This window comes from Carettochelys insculpta, chromosome 22 (genome assembly GCF_033958435.1).
Source record: "Carettochelys insculpta isolate YL-2023 chromosome 22, ASM3395843v1, whole genome shotgun sequence".
Taxonomy (NCBI): domain Eukaryota; kingdom Metazoa; phylum Chordata; order Testudines; family Carettochelyidae; genus Carettochelys; species Carettochelys insculpta.
In genome coordinates, this window is record NC_134158.1 from 8,847,450 (window position 1) to 8,858,463 (window position 11,014).

At 44.7% G+C, this 11,014-nt stretch overlaps 1 protein-coding gene across 1 annotated transcript in view; it reads right to left on the minus strand.

Moving 5' to 3' along the window:
• Positions 1-10,693, minus strand: part of LOC142024676 (uncharacterized) — a 31,246-nt gene extending 20,553 nt beyond the window's left edge. The window contains exons 1-6 of the mRNA XM_075016829.1: positions 10,305-10,693; positions 7,462-7,565; positions 5,531-5,878; positions 4,169-4,450; positions 2,851-2,955; positions 1,108-1,128 (exon numbers count right to left, since the gene is read on the minus strand). Of these exons, the coding sequence (XP_074872930.1) occupies positions 1,108-1,128; positions 2,851-2,955; positions 4,169-4,450; positions 5,531-5,878; positions 7,462-7,561 (856 nt within the window). The 5' untranslated portion in view covers positions 7,562-7,565; positions 10,305-10,693. The remainder of the gene's footprint in view (positions 1-1,107; positions 1,129-2,850; positions 2,956-4,168; positions 4,451-5,530; positions 5,879-7,461; positions 7,566-10,304) is intronic.
• Positions 10,694-11,014: the final 321 nt, after the last annotated feature.

Genomic DNA, 11,014 nt, shown 5'->3' on the forward strand with positions numbered 1-11,014 from the left:
TGGCCAGGGCTCCAGGCCAGCCTGACTGAGAGGGTGAGCAGGCTAATGAGGGGGTCAGCATGACGAGGGGGGCGGGGTCCAGCCTCCCTTTGAGGTAGAATTGCCTGGGTGAGACAGTGCAGCGCTACGCCAAGGAGAGCAGAAGGGTCTGAGCTGAATTGGACATCAGAACTGGGCCAGATAGACAGCGTGAGAGACAGAGCCCAGAATCAGATCCATGCCACCACAGTTCCTGAGATACACTGCAGAGAGCAGATCCGTGCTGGGAGCTGGTCCCTGGACTGGGCACACCCAACCCCGTGCCCCAGATGACCATAACTGGGTTGGAGATCATGTCCTGAGGAATGCTGGGCCCAGCTTTGGTAGAGTTATGAGGCCTCTGCTCCGCAGGAGAGCGAAAAGGGAGCCCTCAGGGTCGGGGAGGTTCTGGGTAAAGGAAGTGGAAGCTGGGACTCAGATCCTTTTGATGGCCCATTTCAGTGTCATGTAGAAGCCAGAAAAGTTCTCATCATAAGTGGGACTCTTCCACCACTTACGTTTTCATAATTTTGGACTGTCTACTGTGCATTGATTTGCATCAGCAAGACCCTGGGGATTGGACACAGGATAAATCACACTGTAAGTCACTGCAGCTGTAATGGCGGGGCGGGGGGTGGCCCTGACGTTCTGCAGCTCTACAAGAATAGGCAGAAGGCAGCCTAGAAGTTTCCCATTACATTAGTCCAGCCTTGAGTTTGATGAAAGGTCACAATTATGACTTCTGCTTTGCTCACTTACTAAGGTTGTGGGTACCAAATTTACATTCTCCTGTCCCCAGCAGCCACATCTTTACTTCTCTCCTGAGCAGTCACCAGCTCCTCTCAGAAGTTCTTTATATGGAGCTGGCAGGGAATCATTTCTGCCATGGATATCAAGTGCACAGTTCCCCCACCACCCAGGTCACCCACTCCCTACTGCCTCCTGAAAACGCCTGTCCAGTACGAGCTTCCCACCCATTACTGAAGTAACAAGTTGTGTAATTAGTATGGGCAATATTGCTTATGTTTTCCCATTCAAAAATCTTCCACATCATAGCACTGGTTCGACAAGGGGAAAAAAGGAACTTACTGATCGTGTCGAGATGCCCTCCTAAAAAGAAAACACACAGAATATTATTTAAAGATTTTCCCCAGGACTCTACACTGAAAGGAATATTGTCATTGTGGCTACGTCTATGCTATGCAGATACCTCCAAATACTGCCAGAGGACGCCATTATAGCTTATTTCAAATTAGTGCCTATTTGACCTATTTCAAAATAGCTTATTTCAAAAAAAGGCCCTGAGTGACAGCCAGCCCTGAGTTCCTGAGCAGACGTTGTGAGGAGCGCCCACGCTGTGCCAGCCAGCGGGAAGTTGCAGGGAGGACAGGTGCATTTCTCTTTACTTGGCTGCAGAGCAGCGGAGCTCAAAGTGCTGGCCAGAGCGGCTGCTCAGGCATTGTGGGAAACACCCTGGAGTTCAGTAAAGCTTCCAGTAGGACACACAGCATGATCACCAACAGTAAAGGAGGGGCAAAAGTCCCCCATGGAGGCGAAAGTTTTTTGTCATTCAAACTGGGGGGTTTTTGTGACTTTCTCACAACATGAAACTTCTCTGGGTTTTGTCACCCAAAAGTGGGGTTTGGTGACGAAAACTGCCAGTGGAGATATGCCCTAAGTGTGGGCATGCTGGGCAGAGCTCTGGGTATGCAACAGGAGTGCTGGAGCGCCAAGACTCGGTTAAAGAGGTGGTGAGGCCTACTCTGATGAAAGAGCCAGAGCCCTCTGGGGTTTGGCAGGCTGGAGTGCTTCCTTTAGGAACGTGTTCAAAAGCGGGGACATAGCACAGCTCCTGTGGGCCCAGGACACTTGATTCTTGGAGAACCTCAAGAATGAGGGCCTCAAGAATTGACTCTGACCTGAGACAAAGGAAATGAGCAACCACTTCTGTTCCCTCTTCAGCTTCCTCTTCCTGAAATTTTGCAGAACCCCAAACTAACAACAACAGCGCCTGTTCTCCAAGACGGATGTTAAAAACAGAAAAATCTGGGAAAACCTCAATATTGGCACCGTCTGGACAAAGGCTGTGACAACAACAATAGTAATGCACTGTTCATTAATACTCTAAGAATCTTTTTCATACCGTGGAAATAAACTTAAGAAAACAAGATAAGACAGGGATTTTTATAGGAACCTAAGGGAGTTCAGAGCCCAAGCTCACTCCATTTCAATGGGAGTTGGAACTTCAGTCACTCAGGCTCTGTTAATAAACTGATTTAACTGGTGCAAACCTAGTTTTTGGCTCATTGTAAGGTGAATAGGAAGAAGTTTAAGTCAACTTGAAAAAACTCCTCTTAAAGCGAGTGTCCCCACAGTTATTTGCACTGGTCTAACAGAGTCAATTTAAATTCACACTGTAAACTGGGGTAACTTTCCCATGTGTAAAAGCCTAACAATCTTTTTTAAAACAAAAAAAAGGGTCATTGTAGGGGCTTTTTGCATACTTGGCTTAATCTAATTCTTGACTCCCCCCTGCTACTCTCTGATTTGCTCACCTTCATAATTTTTTTTCTGATTTGTCAACCTTGATTACTATTTTTGGTTCTCTGTGCCTGAAATATTGAGTCTGTTCTGCTATGGCTATGGTCTGAAGAAGTGGGTCTGTCCCACAAAAGTTCACCTAATAAATTATTTTGTTTGTCTGTGAAGTGCTACTTAGCTGCCTTTTTGGTTTGATAGTATATTGAGTAGCACAGCTTTCTCTCTGTTTCTATCTTTTTCTGGAGAAGATCTCACTCTGTTTACACTGCATGTTCCCCAGTCCAGCTTTACCTTTCAATTTGAATAGGAAAAAAGTAAGGCAGATGACCACCGACAAAATCACCACGGTCACGCTCCAAGCCACCATCCAGGGAGATGCTCTTGGGAAAAAGGAATCTGAAACACAAAAGACACATCAGGCTGGGAACAGCAGCAACAAGCTGCAGACTTTTGTTGGAGGAAATTGCATCACATCTGGATTTGTGTGAAGCAGATGTTGAAAAATTGTACCATGGAGTATGAAAACTGGCAGACACCAATTTTAAAACCAGTTTCTGCTCAGCCACTTTTGACAGTATTGAACAGTGTATTAAACACTATCAAAGTCCTACCAGTCCGAGCCCTCCCCCACCTCCTTTCTCTTGTTATAACAGTTGCTCGACATGTCCCATGACAAGACCTTCCTTTCAGTTGCTCTTTACTTTGCCAAATTTATAAGAGCTGGGCACAAAAGTTCCAGGGCGGTGTCTGTCTTAGACCGAACTTTTTTGAAAGGCTTCTGCCTGATTGGGTCAACTCATTCTGAGAATGGAGTGATGGAATAACACATTGTTGTGGTGTTGGGGGTGGCCTCATGGCTAGGGCAGGGGGGTGAGGTAGAAGGCACTTATCAGTGGGAGCTTCCCTTTGGTGGCTGAGGGTGGGAAGCAGGTAGATCATCACTGATTTGCTGGCACCGCCCCCTGTGGCTTCCATTGGCCAGGATTCCTAGCCAATGGCAGCTGTGGAGGTGGAGCCCGAAGGCCACGGCAGTGAGGGGATGGAGCTTGCCTCAGTACACAGGGCAAAATGGCTTCAGCCCAAGGGAGGGGATGGCAGCACACAGAGCAACCTTCCCCTCCCTCCCTGCCAAGCATGGCCAGATGAAATCTGGGGGATTTAAAAACAACAAGAAATCCTGTGGCACCTTATATACTAACAGATATTTTGGAGCATCAGCTTTCATGGGCAAAGATCCGCTTCATCAGATGCAACATTTAGTGGCTGCAGCCCAGGGCTCACAAAAGGATCTGCAATTTGGGCAGTTTGGAAATATTTTTGAGGGCCCCCTCAGCCCACCCCTGTTATATAGTCTCCCTACAGCACACGTCCATGTATGTAGATGTTTGGGTTTCTTTTAAATTTAACTTTAACCCTGTATTTTCTCAGTGTGAAATGCTTGTTACTGGAACAACTGCAATATTTCTGGATCCAAAATTGTGCCCTTTACCTCAACTTAATCTGAAATACAGTTTTTCACAGGGGAACAGTCTAACTTTTGTATTATTTAGCAACCTGTTTTTTTTTTTCCCCTTGAGTATGACAGTTTTTGGTTTTGGTGGTAACTGACCTGATAGATAAAATGTTATTGATTCCTTTTCTTGTCTCAGAAGAACGTTCCTAACAGTACACGACAAATTCTTGTTTGAATTTTTTGTTATAACGGTAGATTTTATTTCCAAGAGACCACGTTCTTCTTCAGATTTCATTTCAGTTGATGAAGACAAAGGCTGCCCTGTAAAATCTTTCCATAGCACGTCGGGCGCCGGGTACCATCCAAATGACAGACACACCACTCGGATCCCTCCATCCTGGTGACCCTCAACAGAGATGCGAGGTACAGAGCCTACAACTAGGATGAATCCATGTTAAATTAATAACTTTACAGCCTAGCATGCACATTTTCCATACAAGAATAGAATAGACTTTTTTTGCTGATGTTCATGGAAAGAGGAAACATGACTTAAGGGGTCTTAAGCACTTGTTTATTGTTTGCTTATCTGTGTTACAGTCCTGGGCCTTAGAGAAGGAAGTGAAAGCCTTACAGAACGTTGGAATGTGCCATCAACAGCATTGTAAGTGGTATAAAGGGGGCAAGGAAGGGAAGATATTTTCCCCTTGATTTCTGATTTTATAAGGTGGTAGGTATTTTTCTTCTGCAATTAGCTATTTACTGTGTAGTCTTACGGCTGTTCTGAGCATGCTTCAGGGAGCTGTGGGGTGTGGAAAGAAGTTCCTCACTGTGGTGGCTGCTTAGTTGTGCATGTGACTGTGTAACAGAATAGAAGATCCCCTTTCTCAGTTCTAATCTCATTTCGGTCCCCACGTCCGCTGAAGGCCAGATATGAAGAAATGGCCTTAAACTGGAGCAAAAGAGGTTTCGGCTGGACGTTAGGAATATCTTTCTAACCGTAAGGACAATTAAACTTAGGAATAGTCTTTCTCAGGGTGGTTCTGGAATCCCCGTCATCAGAGGGTTTTAAGATTTTCCTTAGTGTAACCAAATAAAGTTCAGGATTATGACCTCAAGATATGTTGCGTCCCTTTTTCTCTCTGGCCCAATGACTATACTGCTGTCCACAGAGACAGAGAGAGAGAGAGAGAGAGCAACTAGCATAATTGTTTGGGTACATCCAAGGGAGTTGGGAAAATCAAGGTCCAATCCCACTTCCCCACTGGCTATTTAATTACTTGGGCAGATCGCATAAATAATCAAACGTTAATTAGAGCAGGGAGACTGGCCCTTGTGTGTCCCACCTCAGAGATGGCTGCTGTAACCACTGCACTACATGGTGTCTCCTCCCTTTCTATCATAAGGACTATTTCATTGTAATGATTATTTTGAGGACCTCAGTGGAGCGTTAGATGGCTAACTATTTTGTGCACTTAGTTTAACAGCCAGTTAGGAAGAGATTACAGACGTGTTACTGACCTGCTACCTTCAGTTCCAGTACAGCTTCTGCATGAAAGGCACCACCCTGAACAAAGCAGTGGTACTGTCCTTCATCAGAGTGTCTGACCCTGAGAATTCCCAAGTCAACAGCACCATACGCGATGTCATCTTTCAATAGCTCTGTCCTGCCACGATATTCTGACATCTGCTGCCCGTACTCATCCTTTCCACGCTGATACAGGTGCACAATCGACGAGAGGTCAGAACGGTACCATCTCACCTCCATGTTCTCAGCACTTATCCCGGGGGACAGGTGACAGGGCAACACAGTGTCCTCCCCCACCATGGCAATGACAGGGTGACCAGGGCCAGTCACAGTGAATTGGACTGTAAAATGCACCGAAGCACAGAAAAGGATAAAACCGATAAATAAAAGGGAATTCAGTATCAACTTAATCCATCATTCACACAGGATTCTAATTTGAATATTTCATATCTTGTGCCTCTATCATAGTGATCTGTCATTTCTTAGCATGTGTCCTGAATTTATATATGAATTTTTCCACAAACCATACATTTGAACAGCCATAATTTGCAAACATATAACTTATATAAATTTTAATAAAACAAAGCAGCAGAAATGTAGCACTTTGAAGACCAACAAAATGATTTACTTGGTGATGAGCTTTCATGGGACAGACCCACTTCTTCAGATCAATTTCATTTCCCATACAGACAGACGTGTATAAGTACAATCAGTTTGTATTGGAATTGAAACTGATCTGATGAAGTGGGTCTGTCCCATGAAAGTTCATCACTGAATAAATCACTTTGTCAGTCTTTAAAGTGCTACATTTCTGCTGCCTTTTTTTTGTTGGAGTACAGACTAACACAGTGACCTCTGTTACTATTAATTTAATGGAAGCTGAAACGTATTTTGACGTCACCCACAAGCCGCTTCAGACTGAATTAATTTGCATTTATAAACATTTTAAATCATTGCTTTCTGTTTGAGATAGTTTTTAAGTTTTTTGAGTGTTATAAATACATAAAACTAAGTGAAACAACATTATGAAGTCACCGTTCAGGAAAGAGTCTCTCATTGGGGAAGGAGCTCAAACGTGTGTTTAACTTTAAGGGCTGCTTAATGCTTTAACGACTCAGGGCCTTAGGTTGCCAGATAAAGCACTCCATATGTTAGGAGCTGAAGGATTTAAGGTTGCTTGTTCTACTGTATTTCTGCCCACTTGCGGGTGTGATAGTCTTCGGTGGCATGACCTCATTACGAGTCTTCCCACGGAACCCCTGCTTCATTCAGAGCCTGGTCAATGGCATCAGCAGAATGGCCAAGGGGAAGGCGTCCTAGAGCCAACCACTTGCTTATCATGCTGCTTATAGGGAGGACTTTGCCCTTGAGCTCTGTGAACTCAGCTGGGGCGTTTGAGCTAATCTTTCCCCCGCTCTCCTCAGTTTTAAAAGGAAGATAGATGGCAAGAGACTGTCAGAGAAGATTCATCAACTCCTCCCCCGGGTTCCCATGGAATCTAGACCTCCAGTCTTAGCTGCGTAGGTTTTTGAGGGGAGATGGGTGTGTTGAAGAGGGAACCACTAAAGACAGATCTTGAGGGCAGGGGACTGAACTCAATGACCTCCCAAGGTCCCTTCCAGTTCTGTGAAATGTGTATCCTGATCCTGTCTGCTGCTAGCTCCACCTGGTTACACTGACAACTACGTTACGTGAAAGGACATATTCACATATCAGTTCGACCGAGATTTTAAACTCCACCCATAACAAAGTTTTACCCAGCTCATAACAATAATTAGCTCATTCTACTGGTGTTCATACACTTAGAAATATTTGGTATTTTTTTTGTTCACTTTTGTTTAAAACAGTGAAACAGGGAGTATTAATAAATCGAAGCAAATAAGTAATTCCTGTAAGGAGCAGAAGAAATGACAGACATTCCTACCTGATTCCAGCTTGTGAACACAAAACGTAAAGAAGAAAATGATGGAATCAAGTAGAAAGGATCTTGTTCTGGAGCTGTAGTAGATTGCAAGAATTTTCATCTCACTGTACATTGATCCAGACGATGGCAGACAAGACAGAAAACAACAAAAACAATTTGTTACTGCAACGCAATGATTTAAGACAACTTGGCTACAGAGACGAGGGAAATTATGAACAGAATACACCACTGACAAAGTAGAAGAATGCCCTACATGCAACTTGATTGCATTTCTGTTTCTGTGTAACACAGCCACTTCTTCATCAGCATTTGATCAATTCCAGCGTTGCGTGGAATACTCTAAGCACCACGAGGCAGAACCTTCTTAATTTTAGGAAAAATCAGAAAAATAGGCAGTGGAAATGAGACACTCATGGGATCCTGGCATCTGGTTACCAGAGCCATTAGTTTTGATCCAGTCTGAAATTGTCTATCCATAAAAAACCAGCTGATAGCTGCCATTCACACCTTCCACCTTTCCATTAACCCACCTCACCACGTCAACCTTCTGTTGTCCTCAACTGATTGACTGTCATCTTAGCCAAAAAAAAATAATAATAATTCACTGAAAAAATTCAATAACAGAGGTAAAGTTGACGTGGGATTTCATGTGTAGATGAGCCCAGAGTCATGGTGCTTAATGCATTACTGGCAAGTGCTCAGATACTGCAGGACGGCAGTATAAGCTCGAAATCAGAATAGAATAACATGCAACTCAAACAAATTCCTCAAACATAAGAACTTTGGGATTAACTAATTGTTTAGCCTTTGTAAAGCAATCATGATTTATGGACACCAGTGTCATGACAGATGTGGCCACTGGAAACTTGGCATTTAGTTTTTCTAACTGAAGATGATTACACTAACAATCTATCTCATCTGTATCATCAATTTGTATATGGTTTTAACACGTGTTGTCATAATGCTGAAATTCTGCTATTATAGCCTTTATGCTAAATTTGGTACTCTTCTGTGCTAACCAGTAGGATACACTCTATCTAAATACATTAACTGAGCTTCGTTTATTCAGATTTCTTCATGTATTCAGATTCTCAAATTTTAAAATGTTAAATATTAGAAAAATTGTGAGTGACATTTCTCATTTATTGTTTTTTTTTAAATGGGATCTTTGTCAAGCTGCACTGGAATTCAAGTAAAAATGCAAACTCGCAAACATAACAAAAGCAAACTATCCTAACAACCAACATTTCAAGCTCTTTTATTCATAAAATAAAAGTTCCTTAAGCATGCTGGATACTGAAGAAAAAAGTAAGTTCATCCAATTAATGTTGCATTTAAAAGAGATTTGTTTAACAGAGGAAATGTGATCTGAAATCAGTGAAATGAACTGCTTACCTATGGTCAATATGTCCCTCGAGAGTTTAGAAATAGTAGATCTTATTCTCCCCCAACCCATTTTTTAATTCATAGTTTGGAAGAAGATAAAAAGTTTTCCTGCTTTTTCAGCTCCCAATCAGCTCCTCCACCTGGAATGAATGAGTCCCTGAGCTGACAAACCTAACAACCGAAATGAAGAACATATTTTCTCTGCACTTGCATAAGAGGCTACCTGCTGTGTGACCAGTGGGGGCTTGGTTGTGCCTTCCAAGGGTCTGCACGCAGAGGGGTGGAACTAGTGTGCCTGAGTGTTGCTGGTATAAGGAGGTGGCCCCTGGGGATCTCCCCTTTCTTCTGTCAGGGTGCAGGCGAACACACTGTGCTAGAAGATGGTGAAGGGCTGAGTGGACTTGAGCAGGCGGCCGGGCTGAGTGTGGGGGAGCCAATCCCAGCAGCTGCCCTGCACCAGGCTGCTACAGTCCCATGGCTCATGTTGCTTGCAGAAGTGGGCAAGAGGATGAAGCAGGGGCTGGGCATGGGGGAAAGACTGAAATGGGGCAGAGCAGAGGCAGGGCAGGCGTAGGGCCTCCCACAGAACCAGGCCTTCCCTGGCTCATGCAGTTGTTGGGGCAGTGGGAGGTCGCCCCAGGCCCCCGCTCATACAGCTGGGGCACTAGGGGGTTGCCTCAGGCCCCCGCTCATACAGTTGGGGCACTAGGGGGTTGCCTCAGGCCCCACACCCCTGTACGGATTGCTTGACTTCTCAGTGTCAGGCAGCTGCACAGCCCCAGCACCACTCACTGCCCCCAGAGCACCGAGTGCCCCAGCTGCCCCCCAGCCCCAGCCCCACTCCAGCCCATGGGAACAGTGGGGCAGCCACACTGCAACCAGCGGATGGGTGGTGCTGGCCTGGTCGTTTATCATGGAATCCTAGAGGCGGAAGGGACCTCAGGAAGTCATCTAGTCCAGCCCCCTTCTTCAATCAGGGTCAACCCCAACTAAGTCATCCCAGCCAGGACCTTGTCAAGCCAGGACTTAAACACTTCTAGGGATGGAGAATCCATCACCTCTCTAGGTAACACATTCCAGTGCTTCACCACCCTCCTGGGGAAGGAGTTTTTCCTGATATCCAACCTACTGCTCTCCTTCTGTAACTTGAGAGCATGGCTCCTTGTTCTGCCATCCGTCACCCTTGCCTATGTTACTCATCGCCTGTGTGACAGCCACAAAAGAAACAAATCCCTCTTTCAACATGATGCCCAAATCTTGATTTAAAGTCCTGTGAAAACTATCAGAAAAAGCATTGTAACGTTTGCCATTTTGAACGGACCTGTAATGCAGTGTTCTCACAAAGAGTGAAACAAATATCTCCCTATTACTTATGTTTTTGTTGGTGACAATCTGGTGAAGCAACAAGCAGTATATATTAGAGGATAAAAAGTCATGGTGAAGCAAAATTAACTTACCTGACTGATCCTTCAGAGACCTTTCATACTCTCCAGGGTTTGATCAAAGGTCACTGGTTTCGCTGGGACAATTTGCACTTGATTATCTAAGTTTATCAAATTGCAGAGCTAATACTCTGGCTCCAAAATAACTGCAGGGTTTTCCAATCTCGTTGCTTTTCTTTGCCCTTTGAAAAAAAGGAAATTTTTTTGTATCCCACACAGCTTTCCCTGTTTATTTCGTGCCGTTTCGGACAAAATCAAAAGTGAAAGTTACACAGGCAGGCGGTGGAAAGGGTCAATTATTTCACATCCTCTTATGTGCACAAATTGCAGTCCTCTCTTAAAGAAACAGCCACAGTCCTGCTTTACTGAAGGCTCCAGACTCAAGCACTCAGGCCCAAGCAACCTGAAACCGGAAATGAACTTGAAAAGATTCTTCTACCTTCTTTTTTGGGGACTGGATGTCGTGAAGACCACGATTATGTTCCAGAGGTCACAGAATCTGTGACTCCTGGAGACTTGTGACATTTTCTCCTTCAGCCCGAGATCGTAGGGCCGGAGCTGTTCCCCAGCTGGGGCCCCTGAGCACTCAACTGACTTAGGCACCCCTCAACTCCTGGCTCCTGACTCCAAAGCTCTGACCCATATCAGGGGATAGGAGATCAGGAGCTCCCAGGTGCTGTAGATGACGTTCTAAGGCCCAGTGGAATAGGGGAATTGGGATCTGA